At 40.3% G+C, this 25,519-nt stretch overlaps 7 protein-coding genes across 8 annotated transcripts; 3 read left to right on the forward strand and 4 right to left on the reverse strand.

Annotated features, from left to right (window-relative positions):
• Positions 1-6,994: 6,994 nt before the first annotated feature.
• LOC108069091 (pupal cuticle protein Edg-78E-like) lies at positions 6,995-7,734 on the reverse strand. Its single transcript, XM_017159041.3, has 2 exons — positions 7,650-7,734; positions 6,995-7,415 (listed from the first exon to the last, which is right to left on the reverse strand). Exons 1-2 carry the CDS (start codon positions 7,659-7,661, stop codon positions 7,026-7,028), a joined length of 402 nt encoding a protein of 133 aa, XP_017014530.3. The 5' UTR covers positions 7,662-7,734; the 3' UTR covers positions 6,995-7,025.
• Positions 7,735-9,056: 1,322 nt separating this feature from the next.
• On the reverse strand, positions 9,057-9,762 carry Cpr67Fa1 (Cuticular protein 67Fa1). Its single transcript, XM_017159040.3, has 2 exons — positions 9,736-9,762; positions 9,057-9,547 (listed from the first exon to the last, which is right to left on the reverse strand). The coding sequence occupies exons 1-2, from the start codon at positions 9,745-9,747 to the stop codon at positions 9,158-9,160; spliced, it is 402 nt and encodes a 133-aa protein (XP_017014529.3). The 5' UTR covers positions 9,748-9,762; the 3' UTR covers positions 9,057-9,157.
• A 4,458-nt stretch (positions 9,763-14,220) lies between these two features.
• Positions 14,221-16,285, forward strand: OXA1L (OXA1L mitochondrial inner membrane protein). Of its 2 annotated transcripts, none has more exons than XM_070214642.1 (4): positions 14,221-14,379; positions 14,459-14,731; positions 14,843-15,899; positions 15,962-16,285. In XM_070214642.1, the coding sequence occupies exons 2-4, from the start codon at positions 14,648-14,650 to the stop codon at positions 16,144-16,146; spliced, it is 1,326 nt and encodes a 441-aa protein (XP_070070743.1). In that variant the 5' UTR covers positions 14,221-14,379; positions 14,459-14,647; the 3' UTR covers positions 16,147-16,285. The 2 variants fall into 2 exon arrangements, with proteins under 2 accessions (XP_070070743.1, XP_070070744.1); XM_070214643.1 differs by having other exon boundaries at positions 14,235-14,379; positions 14,437-14,731.
• A 770-nt stretch (positions 16,286-17,055) lies between these two features.
• On the reverse strand, positions 17,056-17,769 carry galla-2 (MIP18 family protein galla-2). Its single transcript, XM_017159076.3, has 2 exons — positions 17,556-17,769; positions 17,056-17,500 (listed from the first exon to the last, which is right to left on the reverse strand). Exons 1-2 carry the CDS (start codon positions 17,674-17,676, stop codon positions 17,151-17,153), a joined length of 471 nt encoding a protein of 156 aa, XP_017014565.2. The 5' UTR covers positions 17,677-17,769; the 3' UTR covers positions 17,056-17,150.
• A 724-nt stretch (positions 17,770-18,493) lies between these two features.
• Positions 18,494-19,969, forward strand: LOC108069116 (glutamic acid-rich protein). Its single transcript, XM_017159073.3, has 2 exons — positions 18,494-18,655; positions 18,979-19,969. The coding sequence occupies exons 1-2, from the start codon at positions 18,644-18,646 to the stop codon at positions 19,867-19,869; spliced, it is 903 nt and encodes a 300-aa protein (XP_017014562.3). The 5' UTR covers positions 18,494-18,643; the 3' UTR covers positions 19,870-19,969.
• A 650-nt stretch (positions 19,970-20,619) lies between these two features.
• LOC138912905 (biogenesis of lysosome-related organelles complex 1 subunit 4) lies at positions 20,620-21,459 on the reverse strand. Its single transcript, XM_070214646.1, has 2 exons — positions 21,238-21,459; positions 20,620-21,183 (listed from the first exon to the last, which is right to left on the reverse strand). Exons 1-2 carry the CDS (start codon positions 21,379-21,381, stop codon positions 20,806-20,808), a joined length of 522 nt encoding a protein of 173 aa, XP_070070747.1. The 5' UTR covers positions 21,382-21,459; the 3' UTR covers positions 20,620-20,805.
• Positions 21,460-21,649: 190 nt separating this feature from the next.
• Positions 21,650-24,464, forward strand: LOC138912904 (ATP-dependent RNA helicase DDX42-like). Its single transcript, XM_070214644.1, has one exon. The coding sequence runs from the start codon at positions 21,961-21,963 to the stop codon at positions 24,346-24,348; it is 2,388 nt and encodes a 795-aa protein (XP_070070745.1). The 5' UTR covers positions 21,650-21,960; the 3' UTR covers positions 24,349-24,464.
• Positions 24,465-25,519: the final 1,055 nt, after the last annotated feature.

A 25,519-nucleotide genomic window follows, 5' to 3' on the forward strand; every position in this document is an offset into this window, starting at 1 on the left:
AACCCATCCATCAACGACAGCAATAGCTCAAAAAAATTCCAGAATTAAATTATAGTTTTCGTTGTTTTTTGAATTGATTGTGTGTGGAAATTAGTTTTTAATCGATTTGACAGAGCTTCACACGCAGGCCAACAAATTACAGGCCTGAAATAAGCATTGAACACCATTAAAGGCCGACCTCAGGACTTCACCCACTTATTCCCCATGTGAATGTGGGTAGCCTTATATGTGTGTACGAATATATTCACCAGTAATTTCAACTCTCAATTAAATTGTTTAGGCGGCGCCAGGCGCAAACAACAATTTTTTGTTGTCACCATATGCTTTGGAAACGCTTTCCATTTTCAGTACCCCGTGTAAAGAGACCATAAAAGTATGCTGATTTTGGGAACTCTTTGGTAACAGTTGAAAAAATAAATGATATAAAACAAAGTTTTTAAAAATTGTATTTAATTTGTTGTATTTTTAATCATTATTATTCCCTACTCATGATAAAAACATAGAATTAAGGGTACCCTTATATTTGAGACTGCCGCTTTTGTACGCTTGCTTTTATGGGACTTCGTTTCATTGACCGCCTGCCGAGTCCTTGGAATGTGTCAAAAAACCCCCAAACCTTGGGTCAACAACAACAGCTACAAACTTTAATAATTTAACTTATGGATTTTTTCGTCTCCTCGGAGTGGGGGTAAGTATTTGTTATTTCGTTTTCTCATTTTCCAAATGTATACCAAGACGAGGGGCGGCGGGAGCGAGGGAACTGGGGTGGGTTTTTCATTTGTTTTCCCTCTGGCATATGCACATTAGTCCTGGAAATGCGGCAATTTAAATAAATGACGCAAAAGGACACGCACCAGAGACGAGTGGCTAGGAGAACGGCAAAAGTGGGAGAGTAGGGGTGGCAGTAGGTTACCCTAATGACTTTTCAGAACGCGACTAAAATTGGTTTGGCTTTTCTCTTGCATACATTTTTGCCAGTGCTTAGCATTTTTAACTAGGAATTTTCTTGATGTCATTTTTTAAACTATTACAAAGTGGAGTGGGAACAGGATTACCATATACGTATTTGAATATATTATATAAACAGTGGCCTACAGCAGTAAAAAAAAGAAAGGGAAAAAATAAAATTAATAAAACACATTTAAATAACAGTAACTACTTCATCTTCTTGGGGATATCAATGCAATATCAAATATTTTCGAAAATTAAGTGAATGGATGAGTTTTTATTTTATGTAAATTAAATTAAATTTCGATCGAATTAATAATGCCGATGACCTCCTGCCAATTAATAGTTACGATAATAAATATTTACATTCTGAGATCTAACGAAAGTACTGATTAAAAGATCGTTAAAAATAAATAAAATAGTCCTTTTCCTATCACGGAGTATTTAAAAACATGGTTACCAGTATAGTTGGAGAATAAAGGCATATTTCAGGATTATTTTCATAAAGAAGATTTATTGACAAAAATTGGCATTAATCAGTAAACGAATCATTGATTATAATGATCGTAAATTAAATCTAAATGAGTTCATTGGGTAATTTTCGGCGCAATCAAGATTCTTAACACATTATACCCTGCAACCCCGATCCACATAGCTCGAGATCTCTTATCTAACTAACGAAAAGGGCTGCATCCCTTTAACCATTTCTCATTTGCAGGCAATGCGAAGCCAAAGAAAGTGGAAAAACAGAAGCATCGACACCCAAAACACGGATTTATTTTGAGATTTCTTCATTCGCCCGGCTCCTTGCCTTTTCAATTGGATACACACAGCCTCAGTGGCATGTGCGTGAATTACAGAAAGGACTGCCAGGACTGCCAGGACTCCGAGTTTGAGTTTGAGTTTCAGTTTGAGGTTTCCTTGGAGGGGGAATAGGTTGAACGGGCGTTGATGAGGAATAAAACTTGCCAGGAGAAAGGACACACACGCATACACATGTGTGTGTGCGTACTTGTATGGTTGCGATGGAAAAGGACATCGGGAAAGGACGAGCGAACGAACGGAAGCAACAAGAGGGCAAACAATTTCTTCCTTTTGGCATGAAAGTTGAGAGAAAAATAAGACGAAAATTGTAATTTTCATCAAGCGAAAAAAAAAACTTTTTTGTATTTCATTTCAGCTTGACCTTAAAAGAAAATTAGATGCTCGTGTGTGCGTAGCATATATGTATAAACCACCATATGTACCTAAATATATATGTATGTGTGAGCGAGACTATCGAACGAAATTCCAAAATAAAAAGAAAAATTTAACGCAAAAGGCAAAGTTTTTTTGGGGGAGTGCCAGAGCAAGGATAAGGTTGCCAGGATAATGGGCGAGGGGTCGGGAAAATTCTATAAGCATGTGTGGGATGCTGAGGCTTCTGGCTTCTCCAATTTCCAGCTGGCCACCCGAAATGAGGGTGTCCTTTGAATTCCTCCCAGTGAGTGTGAGTGTGTGCCTTGTGTTTTTGGGTGGGTGGAATGTATGCTAAAGTGAAAAGTAGTAAATTGAACTTTCTTCCTTCTCTTCCTCTCCATCTGCTCCTTCTGGCATCGTTTTTATATTTTTGTGGGCAATTTGTACTTTGTCTGCGTTCAGCACTTTTTGCAGTTGTTGCTCCGGCTACTTTTCCACTTTTCTTTTCACTTTCATTTTACGGCTGGCCCTGGATCCATTTGGGTTTTTCCACATACATATGTGTGTGTGTGTGTGAGTCCGGAATCTGGACTCCGGAATTTGGAAGGGGAGTGGAATTTGGCTTTGGACTGGGGCCATTTGTTATTTATCGCTTTGCAAATTAAAGTTGAGCCGCATAAAACTTGCAAAATTATTTATAGCAATAAATATTAACCAACCTGCTATCCCATACTATCCTTAATTACAAAAAGGAACCAAGGAAGAGGGCGAAAAAACGCCTGACAAGCTGATAATAAATTGAAAAATCTATCAAAGGTAGCAGGCTGTATTTTTCTGGGAGCATGGGAAGTGGTGAGGGGCTATCAGCTTGCCGCTGATGGAGTAGAAATCATAATGTCAGGATTGACTTGACAGCTACAAAAACAATACCAACATCCTGCGTTGTCCTTGTGCGAGAATAGTTGGCAAAAAATGCTAGTGAAAGTACAGGGAAAATTGGCTGTTAGTGAATATTTTACAAAACCTTTAGATACTTTAAATTATATAAATAATTTTTTGTCGATAATACTAGAAAAGTTTAGGTTTTGGTTAATTAACTGTATTTATAACATATTTTTGTTATAGATTAAATTATTTTAATAGGATCATTTTAAATATTCCTCACTTTAAAGAAAATTGAGAAAATTATTTACAACGATGAGTAAACTATTCTTATTACGAGACATTACAGAAACAATTTTAAAAACAATATAAAAATCAAATTGTTTTAAAACTCTTACGTAAAAAATTTACAATTTTTGTGGGACCAACAGAAGGAAACTTTGTAGCGATGCCCCACTTTATGTATAAATGATGACAATAAAATTGCTCCGCTTGGGTGTGTGTGTGTGTGCGTAGATGTTGGTGCGTGTCTGTTTGTTTGGCAATCAGCCATGACAGCCAGGAATTCTTATTCCCGACTGAAGTCTACGCCTCACCACACCGACCACCCCCTCAAACCCCTCAGCAGCCCGCCCCTGGCCATCACTTTCCCTGCAGTGATTTTGCAATGAAATTCGATGGCTCCACCAGGGGAGTTGGGCCGATATAAGCCTCATTATGGAAAATCAATAGAGACGAACGTAACTTTAGACTGTGGCAACTACAGAAAAAAAGGAAACACGAGATGGGCCAATGAAGGAGAAAAGGAAGATAAGTGCACGGGAAAAATACATATCTTACCAAACTACAGGGAATTATAATATACGAAATATTAAAAAACTTTTAATATGTATTATTCGAAAGAGTTTTTAATTTGATAAATATATTTTATTATTATTATATTATACCTATCTATTATATCTATTGAAATAATTTTATATGAAACGGTAAACGCCAAATTTTAAACCAATAATTTGTTAGTTTAATTCGTTTTGCAAAATGTTTAATTTTAAGGACTTCTCAGTTCACAAATATATTTATCTAAGTGTAGTTCAATGTTATGGACTACGCATTAAACAAAATTTCGATAGGCCTACGACCACACACTCCCACTCCCCCCTCCTAGGACACAACAAACAAAAAAAGAGGCAAAAACAAAATTAATTAATTTATATGCCAGGCGGAATTTTCCATGGCAATAGCCACTCACACCACGGCCGATACACACATACGCAGACAAACGTCTATTGATACAATTTTTCCAATTTCAACGCCATCCTCTAACAACCTTCTTGTTTTTCTTGCTGTTGTTGTTGCCTATCCTGTTGACAACAAGAGCGGCAACAACAACTTGAACTCATTACAAAAACATAATAACAAAATAAATATTGAAAGAAATGGCATAAAATTATAAAAGCCTTGTCCACAACAAGGAAAACTGCCAGTCGCAGGACGAAGTGAAAGTGGAGACCGAACCCCCTTGGAAAACCCTATTTTCCCGCCTCCCCCAAAGCGCCAATAAATTTTATGCACTATCACACGCACACACACACAACCGCTTGCTGAGTGCGTAAGCAGCTTAAGGGAAATGGAAGTGGAAATCGAAATGGAAAGAAAAGGGAAAAGGAAAAGCGCGGGGAAATTGCGGTCAGTGTGTGTGTGGTCAGACTTTGAAAGTGTGTCCGTGGGGGAGTTTGCATTATTCAAGTAAAAAAGGCAGGGCAAAAAAATAAAGTAGCAAACAGCCTTTGGCCCAAAGCCGCTGACTTTTATACTTTTATCTCGCAAAATGTTCGAGAACAGAAACTCAGAAAGAGGTCGAGGAGTAGCAGAAATACATCAATAACTGCAGAACCAAAGATAAGATAAGTGGCGGTAATAAGTCTTTTAAATCTTCTTAAGCTTTTTTCAATTGAAACGCTTTATCTAACTATATAGTGGGGAGCTACCTAAAACTATAATTTATAATTGACCAAAGTACCTAAGATATTTTAGTATAAATATATAAATGATGATTAGGAACAAAAAAATTTTTTTTGTAAATCAATAATTATCAGGAATGACAGCTCTAAGGGATTAGTGTGTCCTTTAAATGGGTTCAGTAAAAAGGGTTATTATAAATGACCTCTGATCTGAAGAATTTACTTATCTTTTGCGTACATAATCACTTTCAGTATATTCCATTTAATATTCCCAAATTAGAGTTCATTTCACAATTGTGTTAGCAATTTTTCCTATAATCAGCCTATAATAACCGATAAATCCAAAAAAAAGGAACAGTAGGCCCTCAAGCAGGGGCCAGCATGTGAAGACATTACACACTTCTAGACGACGCGTGTCTTGATTTAAAAACCCTAAATTCAACCCAAACTCACACGCCGGCTAGAGTCAATTTTTACACAAAAAACGCCAGAATATTTTTACACCAAAAAACCCCGAGAGTTTCCTTATCTTCGACACCCCAGGAAAAAAACCCCCGGCTGCGGCCCCTAAAGCCGTGGGCAAACACAGACGCGTGCGCCAATAGTATCAAAATCGAATAAGTAAACAAGATCCATAAAAAAACGTAAGATACCGGCGAGTATGTGTTTGTATTCGTGTTTGCGGCACGGGTAGTTTGGTTTGGTAGTTTTAAAAACCATTTGGACCCTACCAACTGAGGAATCGTGGCAGCTGCTCTTCGAATGGAAAATGTGAAATGTGAAATCCACACGCGTGCGAAGCGTGTGGTGCCCCCAAAAGTTGTCAAAGGAATCGGACATAAATTTCATTAGAGTTTACAATCCGCTGCATTGTTGCACATGGAAACCCAAAAGGGTTGTCTTGCCCGATGGGACAGTTTTCGAAAATGTGTAAAATCTAGCCCAAAAACTAAAGGGGTCACCAAATTACTTTTGAGCGCAAATGAAGCGTACTGAAAGGAAATGGAAAATCGAAAATCCTCACATGACACTGAAAAGGGGTTTAGGGTTAGGGGCTATAGGGTAAGGGGTAAGTGCTCTGCTCTTCTGCCCTGAACCCTTGCCCATTGTAAAGTTGCAATTTTCTACGGATAATGCGAATTTTGCAACAAAAAATTTCTTGACATTTTCCGCATAAAAATCTCACTGGGTCGCGGGTTACGGGGGTAAAAAGGGTCACCCAATGCTGCCGCTCATTGTGTAAATAAAGGATCAGGCGAATGCAACCAACTGTCACACGTCCATGCGAAATTAATAAATTACATTTTCTCATTTTTTTTTCGCGCAAAAATACTTGCCAATTTTTTAACCCAAAAATGTGAGGGTTGGGGGGAATTTAATTTTCGGGTACACGAAGGGGTTGTGCGTCACATTAACTGAGCCCATTAATAAGCGTAGCCAACCCCGGATGACACGTGGGTCAATGTCGCCCGACCTGGAAAAAGGACAAGGACGACAGGCGGCGCGAAAATGGGTGAAAAATAACAATAAAGGAACCCAAAAAAAAACAGAGAGAACACTAAAAAAACTGCAAAAAAGGAAGCCCGTTAAAATTCTCACTCGATTTGAAATCGGGATTTTTCAATAAATTGGCACAAGCCTTGGCATTTGCTTCTTTGTTCTCCAGGCAATAATCCTCTTAACTGCAGCGACTGTCGCAAAATTGGAACAAAGGCGGAGGGAGAATGAAAATGTTGCATAGGGGTACCAGTAGTTGGTTCCTTCCCAGTTAAATAAATGAGATTTCAGTGGGAACAAAGGCGGTAGCCTTCTTGGATAAGCCGGTAACTAGGACGGACCGCCTCAGTGATTAGGCGAACAAAAACAGCAGCACGTAACGAAGTTAATCAGGGGACTCCGCACTACCGTTTTATCCAATCAATTAAAGTTTTTTTAAAAACCCAATCATCAGAAAATTTATAAACATTTTTAAATATTTTTTTTTGTTTATTTTAACATTTTTACGAATCGTAATAAAGCTTTTAAGAGGTTATCACATGGTGGTTCCTATACTGATTAACCGAAGACTTTCCTGTTCTGCTGGCGGTACTGGGGCTCCACATACTGGGGATGGGTGCGGATGTACTCCAAGGACTTCAGGATGGCAGCTGGGATTGGGGGAGGAGTGGGCAGGAGGGCTCCCTGGGGCTGGTAGCCGTTCTCATCGGCCAGGTACGAGATCTGGACGAGTTGACCCTCGGGCGAATACCACGAGAAGCCTCCGGTGGCGTGGGCACCTCCATATCCGGACTCCTGGGCGGCGATTCCGTTGCTGGTCTCGTAGGCGTAGTTGTACTGGCCATTGGGCTGGATGTCGGCACCACTCTTGGTGATGTAAGCACCAGCATCCTGGTTGTACTGGGGTGCGGCAAAGGCGCAGGCCAGGAAGGCGGAGGCGATAAGCATCTAAAAAATAATTATATCAATATAAAGACACAATATTTAACGCAATATTTTGTGTTTAAACATTTTAATTGTTTGACAGTTTTAAAAATTTTAATCTGATTTTGATAATTGATTTTCATTGCTCTATTTTGGTTGTGAAACTATTTTAAATACTTTGATAATTCAAGTAATTTTATTTTACGTTGATCTTTTATTTTCACTGTCTTTATCTAGTTATTATTCGGCTAGGCTTACAAAGCGGAACATCTTGGCTGGATTGGAGGAGTGCGTGTGTCTGAGACTAAGAGACAACTCTGAATGATGACCATTGGCAGATCGCTAATGTTTTTATAGGAATTCTCGATACGAAGCGCAATCCACCCAAACAACTTTTACGGCCAACTGCAGGAAACTCATCTGAATAACAATGGCCAAGCTCAGATTGGCCAAACTAGAGCGCCACGAGCGGCTCAAAAAAGGTAACGAGCCACGCACTAGCAGAAACTTCGGCTCTTGAGTTTTACGTCACTTTAAGCTCGGCCAACTAATTTGATGGCTGGCCAAACTTGAAATGTCGTAAAATTGTTTTAAATTTATTCATATTTTTCACGGCTTCCAATTAGTTATTATCTTACAACTAAGATGACAACTAAGATAAATTATAGATCATCGCCATCGATCAATATTTACAATGTTTCTTTTTATTGAAATTTAACTATTAATTTTTAAGTTTTCAGAAATATCCTAATTGCCATAGATGGGTTTTGGTCTGCTTCAATGCAAACAAATGTATTTAACAAAAAAAAATACAATAAAAAATAAAAAAAAAAGTTTGTTTATATACATATATTATATTTTAAGAAACAATTGTTACTGGTAAGCTGAGCTCGTTTTCTATTTCTTTATTAAAGTTTGTGATGCATTGTCTAATGAACATAATAAATAATTAAACAACAAGTCCCGATAAGTTCAAAAACATTTATTTTAACCTCCAAAATTATTATTAAAATTATTAAAATATTACCTATGACTAGTAGTGGAAAGTGAGGAAACGGTGAAAGCATTGTTAAAAAACAATGAAAATATCTAATAAGATTGAATATTACTATCCAAAATGTCCTACTTTGAAATAAAATGTGCTCCTGTTACACCCTCTTAATAAAGAAGATTTTTAGCGAGCACAAGCAATTGCATATAAATTACTTTGGTTCAGTAAATTAATGCATGTCCATGCTAATTTTGTATAGACATAGAACTAAATAAAAAAGTCCAATATGACCCTGATATATCTATCAAAACATTTTAACTATCCATATTATAAGTTTTATAATGAAGAATACAAAATCATGTATTTTGTCATAAAGGTCAAATTAAATCAAATATATAAAAAATCTATTGAATCTTGTAATCCCAAATATACAACCATGCTATAGAAAAAAGTCGTTCTGATAAATATTAAATAAATTTTATTAAAATGCGTATAAAATATCATTATTCCTTGTCACCACGTCGGATTGGAGCATCAAAACGGATTTTCCATTTTGCACATATCCCAATGCTTATTGCCACTTTGTGCACCGTCTACTTTGGCTTAGCATTGTTAATATCGATTTTACATCGATCTTTGTTTTCGTATCCTTGCCAAATAATAAAATGGTGTAGTTTTTTTCACAACTTCTTCGTTTATTTCAACTCTACAATAACATTTTTACAAATCGTAATAAAGCTTTTAAAAGGTTTTCAGGATAGGATTCCTCTACTGATTAACCGAACACTTTCCTGTTCTGCTGGCGGTACTGGGGCTCCACGTACTGGGGATGGGTGCGGATGTACTCCAAGGACTTCAGGATGGCAGCTGGGATTGGGGGAGGAGTGGGCAGGAGGGCTCCCTGGGGCTGGTAGCCGTTCTCATCAGCGACGTACTGGATCTGGACGAGCTCACCCTCGGGCGAGTACCACGAGAAGCCTCCGTTGGCGTGGGCACCTCCGTATCCGGACTCCTGGGCGGCGATTCCGTTGCTGGTCTCGTAGGCGTAGTTGTAGCTGCCCTCGGGGGTGATATCGACACCACTCTTGGTGATGTAGGCACCAGCATCCTGGTTGTAGTTGGCAGCGGCGTAAGCGCAGGCCAAGAAAGCGGAGGCGACGAGCATCTATTCAAAAGAGGAGGAGGATCACAAATTAGTTGTAAATCATTTTTGAAAAATAGGATTTGAATACAACGATTTTACAAAGAAATTAATTCGAAAGCAACTGAGTGAATTGTTAAAAATATGATACATTTTGAATGTTTTTTGTTAATTTAAGTTTTTAATTTTGAATAAGTATCCTTGTGACTTACGTAGCGGAACATCTTTGCTGGTTTAGAGTGCGTGTGTCTAAAACTGAGAGACAACTCGGAATGGTGACTTAATTGCAGGTTGCCAACCTTTTTATACGAATTCTCGACTCGATGCCAGATCCACCCAAACAACTTTTACGGCCGACTGCAGGAAACTCATCTGAATAACAATAAAACTAGCCAAAATTGGGTAAACTAGAGCGCCTAAGAGCGGCCAAAGAGCTGAAGATCTTAAAATCGACTCTTTGAATTTTCATTCATGTCAAGCTGTGATCATGCTGTATGCACAAGCATACAACTGTGATAAAAATATCAGTTTAAAATATCTTTGTAAATACAAAATTTCCTAATAATTTTTAATAAAATCTTTGAAGAAAGGGAAAATGATATTTTCCATTAAAAGAATTTCATAAACCAGCTTTTAGTTCAAAACAAAAACAAAATTTTTTTTTTGTTAATGCTTATTTTACTAACTTTTATTAAAATTCGTAGTACTAAGGTAAAAAACATATATTAAATAATTTAGTTTTTAACCATCATAACAATTATTAATTAAATTAATACTGACCTAAAAGCTTGACCTCAACTGTATGGGATGTGTGGGCATTGTAAAGAGCAAAAGTGAATATGATCGCATCGCCCCATGCGGCAATGTCAATGTCGCAGCTTTGGTATAAGGTTCGCGATCTAGAGACTCCAGTTTCTGGTTCAAAATTCAGTTTCAGGCGGCACACCCAAAAAAGGCAGTCTTAATTAAATGCATTTGAAACAGACGAGTCTCGATACGATTTTAGCATAATTTATGGTTCCACTCCGGTCTGCTCAGTGTTTAACTTTTCCAGTTTGAAATGTCTAACCCTTCCTTTGGCTTACGCATTTGTAATATCCGTCTGCGAGGCGCTGAAATGTGTGCGTTTAACAAATTGGGCCATAAAAGTGAGTTAATGCTTAATTGATACGCGAAGTGAGATATCTAACTGGCTTAACCCGTTGCTAGCCGCGCCTGATCCGCCTTATCCAAACACTACAAAACGTCTCGTGTCACCAGCGGCACCTTTAATGCGATATTTCAAATTTCATATTCTAAAACAGTGGTATGAAACCTGTTTTCAAACTATTGAGAAACTTAAAAAATAATAATATCAAATATCATTTAATGATACGGGATTTATGTCCATTTTTTAAAGATCTATTTAGAATGATATTTGATTAATCGTTACATATCGTTACCCTTATTTTATTATTAAAAATATGATAATTTTACTTTTTAATTTTTCTCTCTTTTGGATTATTTAATAAATTATTTTCACCCACTGTGTCGATAGTTTGTGTTTTAAATAAATCAACTTGGGGGGCATAGCCTTGAAAAGATATCCATCCGATGAGAACATGACGATCGTAAAACTGATCTTTATGACAGCCACAGAAAGCGAAATCATCCATCTGCTTGATAGGAAATGCTAATGCTGCGTTCGATTCGAAGTCAGGTAACATGGTAATATGTCAAAGACTTTGAAAAGATTTATTGATTTGCCGATTTGTACGCAAAATCTTGTGTTAATTTCTGAGAACAGATCGTACAACGATTACGTATTTAGCACCCTTGGCTTTGCTGTCGTCACTAACTCGGGGATCCCCATACCATTTTCCCATAATTATGCATATTGCCGAGATTCGAATGCGGTTATTAAATTAATACCTCTAATTAATGCCATTTTATTAGGGCTACCTTATAAGTGTGGCTTAAAAGTGATCGGATCTTATGAAGCTCAAGATCAACCTTCCAAACTGACGAACAAGCGAATAAATTTAAATAAATCATACTTAAATAAATTTGTATCGTTCAGATTAAATGAATGTTGTAAGTCATTAAATAGCCAAATATGCCAGCAAATACCCAAAAATATTCTCAAACGCACCAAAAGTGTAAAGCCTAGTTCGAGGTGCCCAAATTATGACATTTGATATATTTGAACGACTACCTAATATCGTTTAGCTATTGTAGTCTGATCGAAATTCATAAATATGCACCTTCCGATCGGTCAGCAACACTCTAAGCATAAACGAGTTCCAAATATGATATTATTTTTAGACGATTTATTCGGTTTTCTTGTTTCCTCTTTTCATCAATAAACAAATTGGTTTCGCTCAGCGATGCACGTCAATGGCTTTGGCGGCTTCAATATTTCACACCGATTCTGGGTTATAGATATGTATATAATCGTATATAATCTCTCTGGTTTCGATTCAGTTTTATGCAAATGAGGCGTCAATATTGGTGCAAGTTTGTCTACCATATCGGCACGAATTTATAATTTATTTTTCCCATGCCAATCTTCACATAAAGTGTATCGTATTCCTAATGAGAATCGTATATATTTAACTGCCAAACACCAAATCTTGTTATACTCTTTTATAAATTTGCACAATTAACATTGTTAAATATATAAATATTTTAAGAAATTATAGATTTATGTAAAAATACCATTTAATTTGAAAAAAAAAACAATTTTATGATATTATTAGTATACTGTTTTGTAAAGAAATAAACCAAAATTTTTTAAATTATTTATTAATTAAAACTTCTCAATAAACTTTTCCAACTACATTTTAAGTTATTTTTTAAACGACTAGGTCAAAGTTAGTATAATCGTATTTTTCAGCTATAAAATATATTCAAAGGCTACATTCGAAAATGAAGCTAAAATATTCGAACGTCTTCAGTTGGCATGTGTCCAAACATGAAGACTTCATTCATTAGCGTATTAAATTAAATGCAAATTAATTGGACTGAACTCGTGTGCATATTAATTTTACTGAAACTGATACATATATTGCCAAATATGTCATATTGACTTTTAGCATTTTCCCATAACCTGTTGGCCTTCCGGGATGTGTTCTCTTAAGTGGGTAAATACATTTATGGTTTCGACAGCGAATTGCGAGATTATTAATGTAGTTTTCCAAAACTTAACGAGCTTTTAATTTATAGGACTCTTAATTTAGAGATGACTTTTAACACTTTCCAGAATGTCATTTGAGAGTGTGAATGCCTTAAAGAAAAATTTTTTTCTGATTCTTTTGGGGAAACTTATATGCTTATTTTCCGATCTTCTTATATTTAAAATTTCGATCGGAAAAGTAAAAAAAGGCTTTTGGTTTTAAAGCAAATCGACAGATTAGGGAATTCCCAAATCTTATTGGAAGTTCGACTGTACCATTTCAACACTAATTTAGTAGAAAGCGGTATTTTTTAGTATTATTACTTTGCCGCAATGCAGCCATTTTTAGCATGTTTTGACTTTTGAAAAGTGGCAACCCTTTTATAAAATTATTAAGAAAAAACCCCATCCGACACGAGCTTTCCTTTCCGAATCTCCTATTGCGTTAAAATCTTCTAAAATGAATCCGACCGATGCGAAGCTACTATCCGAACTGAATGTGATGGAAAGCAAGTGTAAAACAGCGATTACATTTGAACAAATTAAGCTCGATCGGATAAACAGGACGAGGAATGAAATATTTTTCCGAAACAACATTATACCTCGCCAATATGAGGTGGTTAAGGAGAACAAACCGCCGAGAGTTGGATCAACAGCACGTCGAAGCCACAGTCGTCCTGGACCTGCACCCAAGATTTACGAAACACCTAAAGGTCTAGAAAACAATCGTCTAAAAGACTCGCCTAAATGTAAGCTGGCTATAGAAATTGCCAAACGAATCAAGGATAACAAGTGGACGACGCCGCCAATTCGAATGGATCAATGCCCGAAATGCCGGATACATCTAAAGGCAGGTGAACACGTTTGTAACATTGACCAGTGCTTCCTTGGATGCGCATGTGGATTTCTAACCTCAAACATGAGAGCCCTCTCGGGACACGCTACTAACTGCAAGAAAAGGTATCCCGATTTGGCAATATACTTGGCCCAACTGGGTCCTCGCGGTATCAAGGGTGAGCCACCCAACACTGTATAAAATAGATATCTAAAGTCCATTGTACGTATTTTTTCAGACATATATTTTTGTGACTAATACAAATTCTTTTCTCAGATTTCTACAAAGAAGTTCCTCTTCAAATATTCCTCCAAGTATTTGGGAATGTGACACGCTCACTTTGAATTTTTAAATTTTTTCGCTGTTTGTTACCATTCCATTTGCTTGACGCAATTTGCATTTGTTAAAGGAATACGTTTTAAAATAAGTGAGTATATATTAAGAGAAAGTGTTAAATAGTTAATTATAAATTTGTTCTATATTTAGATTTCTACAAAGAAGAAAGTAGTTGGATGTTTATTAAATTTGTTCTATGCATATTATTACGTTTGCATGCCACATTTGTTTGAAATGGATTCAAAATAAGTATGTTCAATTTACAAACAAAAGTGTCATTAATTAATACGATTTTTTCAGGTTTTTTCAGTTAAACTATTTTAATTTGTTAACCCAAATTAATACCTAACAACTTTGGTTGCTATTTAATAAATTTATGATAGATCTCATGGAGTAGACTCTTTATTTTTTGTCACTAGCGGGTTATGGAAAATAAATTTCAGGTGGACACGAAATCTAAGCAAAACTAAATTCCACAAAAGGCTGATGTGGATATTATGACCATACTGGGGACGTGTGCCAAATTTTCAAGTGAGTGTTGAGGAAGTTGTCTTTATTTATGCAATTTTGTCTATTCCAAGAAATAAGATAATTTAAATTCAAATTTCAGCGGTAAACAATAGTTCCAATTAATTCCGCCTGGGGGCGCTTTGCCCGAACAGCTGTGACTCTGCTTCTTCCTTGACATTCACCCGTCGGCGTGTCTCTAGCCATCTCGCTCGCCCCTGCACAGACCAAAACGAGGAGGAAATAAATTTAACAATTTAAATTTGACCAAATCGCGAGCACACATCCCAAAATGTTGGCCCACAGGATGCAGCTTTGGAGGACAACGAACGCGGCGCTGGCCCTGAGTTCCGCCAGCAGCCGTTTCCCTCAACAGGTGAGTGAAAATCGTTGGAAATCAGCCGGCGACCTGTGACATAACCTGCAAGTTGCCAATGTTTTGAGTACCTAAATTTACGCGAAATTAAATGAAAATGTTGTGTTTCAGGGTAACACGGCGGGCAGAAGAGATATCCACCTGCAGAGGATGGCCAGGGGAGGCAGTTTACCTTTGGTCTTGAGCGGGAAATGGTCAAATCCCGGCCAGCTGCGTTTCGCGAGCAGTGGAGCAACTGCAGCGGGAGTTTCGGCCGCACAAAGTGGGGAGTTCATGCAGGCGGTGTCCAAAACGGAGCTGGTGGATCTACCCGACATACCGGCCGCCCCAATCCCTCCGCCCGTCGACAGCTTGAGTGTAATGGATGTGGTCAACCTGGCGGGAGAACCCTCCTTCGCCTCCATCGGACTGGGCGGCTGGTCGCCCGTGGGCCTCGTCCAGAACTGCATGGAGTTCATTCACTGCACCTGGGAGATCCCCTGGTGGGGAGCCATCGCCATGGGCACCCTCGCCGTGCGCACCATCATCTTCCCATTGGTCATTTTGGCCCAAAGGAACTCGGCCAAGATGAACAACAACATGCCGCAGATGCAGATGCTGCAGCTGAAGATGACCGAGGCCAGGCAGTCGGGAAATGCCATTGAATCCGCCCGTTATGCCCAGGAAATGATGCTGTTCATGCGGGAAAAGGGCGTCAATCCGCTCAAGAACATGGTGGTTCCACTCGCGCAGGCTCCGCTCTTCATCAGCTTCTTCATGGGCCTGCGACAGATGGCCAATGCACCGGTGGAATCGATGCGCGACGGCGGCCTCTTCTGGTTCACCGATCTCACCATGGCGGATCCCTTTTACCTGCTGCCCATGATCACCAGTGCCACGTTGTATTTGACCATCGAGATCGGCACGGACTCGGCCCGCCTGTCCGCCGCCAATATGAACACCATGAAATATGTGCTGCGCGCCCTGCCCATCGTGATCTTCCCCTTCACGATGAACTTCCCCGCCGCCATTCTGACCTACTGGGCCTGCAGCAACTTCATTTCGCTCGGTCAGGTGGCTCTGCTGCGGATTCCCTCCGTCAGGGACTACTTTAAGATCGAGAAAATGCTGACCCACGCGCCGAGTGCACTGCCACCCAAGAAGGGATTCGTCGGGGGAATGAAGGAGTGTAAGTAGAAGAGGATTGCCTTGTTTCCTGTCAGCATTTTTAATCTGAATCTGCTTTTTTAGCCTGGGACAACATGAAGATCTCGAAGGAAATCGAGGAGCGGCAGCGGCTGGACGAGATTCGGTTCGCCAAGGCCGGCAAGGGTCCGCTGGTCAAGACGTACAAGTTCGATCCCACGAAAGCAGCCAAAAGCATCTCTGCGGAGCCGCACATGCGGTTAAAGGAGCCGCCAAACAAGCAGCGATAGTGCTCCCTCCTTCATCCTGTGACCGCCGCCGAGCGCTGTGTCTTGTTACGTTAATTTAACCCTTTAGTCGATAGTATTCCTCCTTGAAACACCAATCGTTTTGCTGCTAAAATATAATTTGTAAATGTACAAGAGCGGATTTTACTATAAAACTTAATTTGGAGAGTAAATCAAAGGAATGTACTCCATTCGAAAACAAAAGTTTGTCATATTTGCAGAAGAAAATGTAACTTCTGTAAAATAATATACAATTTTATATACAATGATCAGCCATAAATTAAAGCTATAAATGTTTTCGCTTCAGATGCGATAAGGATTTATACTGTACTCAAAAAACTACTCAACGAGATTGTGAAGAATTGTGTCATGAATATTAGTATTCAGTATTGCATCAGTTAGAAGTAGCTTCAGACAAAATTAGAATAGCTACTTTGTAATAATTGCAACCAGTCTATAAAATCCAAATTGTTATTATCACGTAAAAAGCCATCAATCAATCGATACCAGTCAAGATTTCCTAGTTGCTGACCTTGGTTACTAGTTGGGATAGGCTTTAATTCTATTCAGGGAATCCCTTGTGAGTTTTAAAATGGCAACATCCCAATTTAACAGTCGTTATTAATTTTAAGCACCTACTGCGAAACATGTTGTTGCTCTACAACCCCAAAATAGAGCTCCTAAAGTGAGTCTGTAGAAGGGAATTCCCAATGATATCAACTTGGGATGGTTAGAACTGGCCAATCAATAATTATTGAGCTTGTCTAGTAGCAACTATAATTAAATATTGAGATAAAAAGCTTTAAAATTATTAAAATTTAAGCTGTCATTATATATGTAGGAATAAAAAACCAACAATCGAACACAGCTACTCTCCAAAATCTATGGAAAAAGTTACCATACTGATGTATGTAGATACATAAAAGTCTTCTATTAAATCATTATTATTATTACTAAACCAACATCATATGTGTATACATATTTATAAGAAGGATAAAAGGAAGTATTTAGCCCCTGGCGGAGATGCACTGGTTGATCACCTCGGCGAGGTGTTTGTTCTCCAAGGCGGCTGCCACTCGTTCCTTGTCCGCCAACTGCTTGTTCACCGCCTGCTCGGAGGCGTGGGTTCCGGGCGTAATCTCCACGGTGACCTTGAAGCGGGGCGGCAGCGAGCGGAGCAACTTCACCCGGATGGAAAGGCCAATCAAAGTGGCCATCGAACAGTGGGGAATCGTCGGGGTGAAACTGATGTGCACCGAGTTCTGGCCATCGCTTATCCGGATCAGATCCTCCTGCACCACATGCAGCTCCTCCAAGGTCAACGGGTGCTCCGGGTCGTTGATGTTCCTAATGAGATCTGTGGATTACCATTTATAAGACGGAGGTTCCCTCACTGAATTCCAAAAACTCACCAAAAATCTCACGCTTATCGAAGGGATCGGATACATTTTCGTCCTCATCGTTGGCCGTCAGCACTCTTTCCTTGATCTTGTCGTAGACATTGGGGTTTATATTCTCGATTTCCGTTGGCATTTTGATTTGTTTACTTTTGGATTACTTTATTTACACGTTCTTCGGGAAAAGTTGAGGAATAATAACGAAAATACAGACCACCAGTGTTGCTTACTGTTGGAATTGGAAAAGTACCAAATTACACCACCTTCAGTTTTATGGTGTGTATACACTGGTTGAGCGCGTAATTTATTTGATTTTTGAAATTATCTCGCTTGTATTATTTATAAGTAATAAATTAGCTATAAGCTTAAGCAGGCACCCTTTAATACATTTTAATTTACTTGATAGCCCTTTCTGAGCAAATAAAATAGAATCATGTCAATATATATCTCACAAAAACTTCTAGACAGATTTATTTGAATCGAAATTGGATATTAATTCAGAGCAATTACTCGATCAATCAAACCAACACAATTGCCGTGAAGTACAGTTCCGGGAAAACGTCGACCAATTGATATGTTTACCTGTCGCCTTACGTAAAGGGCGTAATTACAAGTGCCTCGCGATCCATATTTATGTGCTCTTCAAATTAGCTGCGGGAATACTTAACTTTAGTTAGCCAAGCTTAACTTTTTTGCAAGCCAGTGCTAAATAGCCGGCAGATGTGGATCCGTGCATGGCGCTGAAATGACTAAGCCTTGAGCCCATTTCGCCGCCTTAACTCGCTTTTATTCTCCATATTTTTTTATTCCATATCCATATTCAGCTTTTTCGAGAAGCCGGCGCACTTGACGCCGATTTTCTCGGGTTATAATTAGCCAGACTTATCAATATCAACGTGGAAAAGCAGTCGAAGCCGGGGAGATTTACATAGCGAACGGGTTCCGTGCACTTGGCGTGCATCTATTCGCAATTAGCACCGAATTACAAACTGGTTAGCAGCCACTGCCGACCAACTGGAGAAGCCTCCGATCCGTTGGGCTCATAAAATGGGTTGGCTCGATGCTCAGAGCAGCAGTTTTGGTCACATTTCCAAGCGGTCAACATGAAGTCGGTTGTAAGTGAAGATCTCTGGATTCTAAAGTCTTAAAAATAAATTAATAAGTAACTAAAGAGAGTAGTTCTGGTGAAAAAGAAATATGATCCTGTTACAATTGCTACAATGTGTGTGTTTCTGAATATACATTTCTGTAGATCCTAAATTGGAAATTAAGAACTTTTGTTGTAGTTTTTTTCAAAATTCAAAGGTGTGATTTCTAAAATGAATATCCTGGTTTGTTAATTTTTAAATAAGAAAATATTCTTTTGTTCTTCGGAAATAAAATATATTTTAAATTAAATTAATATAATAATATTTAATTTTCCCCGAATTTCCTTTAGATTGTTTTCTTAGCCCTGGTGGCTCTTTGCCGGGCAGCACCTTTGGATGTCAAGGAGTCCTCGTCCGAGGCGCTCTCCAGACCCAGTCCCATCAGTCCCGATGTGATTGTGGATCCCAAGCCCACCGAAAAGGTAGTCCTGCTGAAGGATGCCACCGCTGTGAATCGCCAGAAGCGCAATGAACCCAAGAAGCCCGACAGCGTGAAGGCCCATGAGCAACTGCAGCATAATCCCCACAACCAAAAGCCCACCCCAGCTGCTCCCCATGATGCCAAGCCCCATGACCACAAGCACAAGAGGGAAGCCCACCACGAGGAGGGTCACAAGGAGGAGGAGGTCAAGCCCCAGAGCGAAGAGGAGAAGGATGCTCCCGTGGTTCCCGTAGCTCTGATCGGTGTTGCTGAGAAGAAGAAGGAAAAGCGGGAGGCTCATCACGAGGAGGGACACAAAGAGGAGGAGAAGCCCCAGGTGGAGGATCTTTCACTGCCCCATGCTCTTCCCACGCAGGCTCACACCGCTGAGTTGCCCAAAAAGCAGGAAAAGCGCGAGACTGTGGAGAAACCCGACAGCGTCAAGGCCCGTGAGTCCATCCAGCATAGTCCCGCGCATTCCGAGGGGCTCCAAAAGGCTCTAGATTCCCTGACCGGTGGAAAGGCCCCGGAGCAGCGTCATCAGCGCGATATTCCCGTGCCCACTCAGACCAAGGCCACCGCCGCACCTGCAGCCACCACAAAGTCGGATCTCGGAAGCACCACCCCATCCGCCGTCCACCATCCGAGTATTCCCCATCCCATCCCCGTGGCCGAGCTCTTCGAGAAGAACAAGCACGCCGACAAGTCCTCTTCCAGTTCCGAAGAAAGCAAGGAGAGCAAGGAGAAAGCCAAGGCCTAAGCTTCAAAGCCCAAAAGTCGCTAATTGGACCGTCACGAGATTTGTAGTCAAAGAAAACGAACTAAAATAAACAAAAATATTTACATGCTTATATAAAAAAGACTGTCTGTTAATTATTCAACAAATATTTATGGAAAAGGAAATCAAATAGACGGGTTTATATTAACATCAGTTATTACAAGCAAAAATGGGTCAGCTTAACATTTTACTTGCTTATTTTAAAATGCTTACAGAAAAAATTTCAACGTCTAGCCAATGTTTGGTTTTTAAATAATGCTTCTCATAAAATCCGACATCTAGTTATTATTATTCGTGCATCTTAGCTAGTAACTCACTATATAATTATGTCCTAAAATTTTTACACACCTGACAATATATATAAATGATATATGTTTTAGGCAAAGGCGGATACGTATAATCTTTTTCCCACAATAAATTTTAATATAATTTTTGTCAACAAATTTTTTTTACTGCGAAGCGCCCCGGACTTCCCCGTATAAATTAGAGCATTTTTACGACGTGCTACTCGTTAAAAAAAAAATTGAACGTTTACGTAAGCAACGCTAATTATCACTAAATATTTATGGGTTTCATCTAGCTAACAGTTATGGTATACATTATCTCAATGTTAATAAGGCATCAGAAAAATTAAACCCTAATATAAACAATGAAAATATGACTGTTTGATTTGGTTTTTTCCATTCAATCTGTAACTTTATGCAACTATAGAAAATAGGTAAAATATATAAATTTAAAGCCTTTATAAAGCTTTATAAAATAAGCTGTTTGTATTTAACAAGGTTTATAAAAATATTTTGGGATTTTCTACAGGCAAAAGGACCCTCAAATGGAATTTCTACTCCATATATTGCCATTTCATTGCAAAACCCTAAACAAATGACTCTTTGGCTAATTGCTTACTAAATGTAGAGTTATCTAGCTAGTTAGTTCTCCCTCCTCAACTGCTGGATCCTGAGATTTTCCGAAGTAATCATCGGATTTGTAGATCTCTACAGGTTGGTATTCCTCCTCAATGAGATTAGATCTTGGCAGAGAGTTGGATGTTGCGGAATCGCTGGCACTCAGCTTGGCTTTCAGGGGTTTCAGCAGAAGGCCTTTAAGGCTGTAGTCCGTGACATGGAGTTCCTCCTCGGCAATATCCACGTTTCTTTCGACTTCTGACAAATTTGCACTTACGGCGCCTACGAATTGCTCCAGACCATCTATTCTAGTTTTTAACTGCTCGAAACTATCTCCGAATCCCAGGATGCTGCACACATTGTTGGCCATCATCCCATTGGACTCGGCACGCACCTAAAAGTTAAAAAATAATTAAGAAAACTCTTTAATTTAATGAAATTAACTCACCGAAGCCAGCAAAGTTTCAAACTCATCCAACCTGGCCAGCATATCATCTATATTCGTGCACAGTGGGTTGATCTCCTTCTCTAGATCGGCGCTCTGCAGGATCTTGGCGTAATCCCTGGAGACATTGTTAATATCCGCTTGCATTTCTTATTTTTTCTAATATTTGTAAACAAACGCAACAATTGTTTTCTCTTTCGCCCCAAAAAGTGTGTGCACACTGAGGGAAGGAAAAATTGTTTCAATTGCCATCGTTTTTGTTATCGATAAGCGCATGGCGGTAATTGTCATTCAATTTAAAACTAGTCTGTCTTTACTTTAGTTTTGTATCTCAAATAATGAAGCAAAAAATATAATTTGGTAAAAAAAAGATAATAATATATTTTTAAGCATGGAAACTGTATAAAAAGTACACTTTCATAGATTTTTCGTATTATTTATATGACAGTCGGAAAAACTAAATGGGCAAAAGTGTAAATATCTTTTTAAGAGCTGTGTGTTTAATAAACAAATTGATTGTTTAATCCCATTTAAATATAATTCTGGTTTGAGAACTGACTAAGTGGGTAAGGTCTCAGCTACATTAGGAGCGTGTATCGGCTAGCTGGTTTCCAGAGATGGACACGCCTCGATATATTGCGATATCAAAAATATATTTCTGCCACTAATATTGATTGAAATTGCTAAAACTAAAATCCGAATTGGAGATTGCGGAATTGGAGCACGATGAGCGGCTACCGAGGCATCGGCGGCGGGGGCTTCCCCTACCGCAAGTCGGCCAGTTCCGGCAACAACATGAACGCGGTGCCGCCTCCCCCGATGCTGAATGCCCGTGGCTATGTGGGCGCCCCCCGAGGAGGAGCGTCCCTTTCGGCGGCGAGAGGCGCTGCCCGCGGAAGCACCACCACAACATCCACTTCCAAGCACGGCTACTCCACGCTGGACTCCATTAGCCAGTACACCAATGCCACTAACCTAGTGGGCAAGAGGAAACACCACACGGATGACGATTACTTCGACGACGACGACGAGGGACCGCGGGAAAAGGAGATGGAACAGGCCTACATCCCGGCACCAGGATCCCCGGGAGCTCCTGCTCCTTCCGGCAAGAAGCAGGAGGATTCCGACTCGGATGAGGATCCACTGGAGCAGTTTATGGCCGGCATTAACCAGCAGGTGGAGAAGGAGAAGCGCCAGCAGGCGCCCAAGCCGCCGACTCAAGCGATTCGGGGCGACATCGACGACGAGGACGACGAGGAGAGCTACTATCGCTACATGAAGGAGAATCCCAATGCGGGACTCCGCGACGAGGGCTCCGACCAGGAGATCGAGTACGACGAGGACGGCAATCCCATAGCGCCGCCCAAGAAGAAGGACATCGATCCGCTGCCGCCCATCTACCATTCCGAAATCGAGTACGAGCCGTTCGAGAAAAACTTCTACACGCAGCACGAGGACATAGCCGCCCTGGACGAGGATCAGGTGCGCGAATTGCGGCGCACGCTGGGCGTAAAGGTCACGGGGCCCTCGCCACCCAAGCCGGTCACCTCCTTTGGCCATTTCGGCTTCGATGAGCAGCTCATCAAGGCGGTGAGGAAGGCGGAATACACCCAGCCCACGCCCATCCAGGCGCAGGCGGTGCCCACCGCCCTCTCGGGCAGAGATATCATTGGCATAGCCAAGACGGGCTCGGGCAAAACGGCCGCCTTCATCTGGCCGATGCTAATGCACCTGATGGATCAGCGGCAGCTGAAGCCAGGCGATGGACCCATCGGCTTGATTCTCGCACCCACTCGCGAGCTCTCGCTGCAGATCTACAACGAGGCCAAGAAGTTCGGCAAGGTGTACAACCTGAACGTGGTCTGCTGCTACGGCGGCGGCTCCAAGTGGGAGCAGAGCAAGGCGCTGGAGCAGGGAGCCGAGATTATAGTGGCCACGCCGGGGCGCATGATCGATATGGTCAAGATGAAGGCCACCAATCTGAGGCGGGTCACTTTCCTGGTGCTCGACGAGGCCGATCGCATGTTCCACATGGGCTTCGAGCCCCAGGTGCGCTCCATTTGCAACCACGTACGCCCGGATCGCCAGTGCCTGATGTTCTCGGCCACGTTTAAGAAGCGAATCGAACGCCTGGCCAGGGATGTGCTCACCGATCCGGTGAGAATTGTGCAGGGAGATCTCAACGAGGCCAACCAGGACATCACTCAGTCCGTGTATGTCTTCCCGAATCCCCTGCAGAAATGGAATTGGCTGCTCTGCCACCTGGTGAAGTTCCTCTCCGAAGGCAGCGTCCTGATTTTCGTGACCAAGAAAGCAGATGCCGAAACAGTTTCCAATAATCTGCTGGTCAAGGAATATAACTGCCTGCTGCTCCACGGCGACATGGATCAGGCGGACAGAAACAAGGTTATTACACAGTTTAAGAGGAAAGAGTGCGATATTTTGGTGGCCACCGATGTGGCGGCCCGAGGATTGGACATACCGCACATCAGGAATGTGGTGAACTACGATATCGCCAGGGACATTGACACGCACACGCATCGAATTGGAAGAACGGGCAGAGCCGGCGAAAAGGGTAATGCCTTTACATTGGTCACCGACAAGGACAAGGAGTTTGCCGGTCATCTGGTGCGCAACTTGGAGGGCGCCGATCAGTTGGTGCCCGAGGATCTCATGGAGTTGGCCATGAAGAGCTCCTGGTTCCGCAGTTCGCGATTTAAGCAGGGCAAAGGGAAGAGGCCGACCAATACCCACACAGGATTGGGCTATAGGGAGCGGGGAAATGGCGGTGGTTTTGGATCCTCTGGTGGCATGGAAACTGCCGTCAGTGCTAGTCCTCCCGAAGGACCCTCGAATAAGTCCTCCTCCAGCGCAGGTCCTGCCACAGATCGCTACGCTGCCATGAGGGAGGCCTTTCGATCGCAGTATAACAACCAATTTCGAGCCTCCAGCGATCGAACTTGGGAGAAAACTCTGCCAGACTCCGGGGTTTTTGCCGCACCAATGGCACCGCCGCCACCATCTTCATCATCATCATCATCCCAGGGAGCTTCCTCCAGCAGCAGCAGCAGCAACCTGGACGCCAAACGGGCCAAGAAGAGCCGCTGGAATTAAAACTGATACTGCTACTTGGTTTATTTCTCTTCATATTATTTAATGTGTATTTGCTTTTGTTCCATCATTTAAAATTACAGCTTATGGACTAAATTTAAACATATTATATATAATCAGATATATACCATGTTCATTCATAAAGATTACGTTAGTTAAATACTCGTATGTACAACTCTCTTCCTTCGCAGCCTTCGCAGCATCCAGCGAACGATCCCACAGATCCAAATAAAAATCTTCATTAATTGTAATCATGGTTATGTGTATTTTATTTTGAATAAAATCACATTTGCGCATCCCAACTGCCTACCGATATTGTTAATCGTTATCCATTATCCGTTAATCATAAATCGTGTCGTTTTTCATTAAGCGAGAGAAGAATTCGAACTGGAATATCGAAATCTTGAAGCTAAATTGTTCGTTAATCATTATGAAATATTGTTTTACAATGAAACCACTACGAATTTTGTTTCTTTTTCGCTTTTTGGATATACGTGTATATATAATAATTTAATTACTTGTGTTCTTGATAACATTGAGAAGAGATTGAGATTCATTTAACTACCACATCGAGGCGATTTTGCGTAAATTTTTCGAGTTTTCGATTTTTCTTTCGTTTTGTTAAGCGCTGAATTGGGAATTAGCCTGGGCAAAGCTTAAAAATTTCGCTATATTTGAATATCATATCAGATACGTACATGAATATATATATTTTCCGTTATATATAGTTCGCATATATACTCTATTCAAAGACTCGTCGGTGTGTGGGTGTTATACATATATATTTGTATATAAAAATTGGTCCATGTTAACCACATCGTACGAAACATATAGAGGAACGTAAGACGGAACTGAAGTGAAAATAGTCGAAATAAGGGGGAATTGTGTGGGGAAATAAAACGCAAATCAAATCATAACACTATAATTTTAGTTTTGAAATACTTTTTGTTTTTTCATTTATTATTATCATTATTTAAATGTATTAATTAGCTTTGTGTGTGTGTGTTTTTTGGGGGAGGGGTTGTGTTTTTGTTGTTGCCGCATATATAACATACATATCCATATATACAATATATTTTAGATCTAGCATTAAATTTGATTTACACTTTTAATAGTTTGTTTCTCTCTTCCGCTAATTATGCAGTTTTGCTTTGTCACTTAATTATACACATTT

Source organism: Drosophila takahashii, chromosome 3L, assembly GCF_030179915.1.
Source record: "Drosophila takahashii strain IR98-3 E-12201 chromosome 3L, DtakHiC1v2, whole genome shotgun sequence".
NCBI lineage: Eukaryota > Metazoa > Arthropoda > Insecta > Diptera > Drosophilidae > Drosophila > Drosophila takahashii.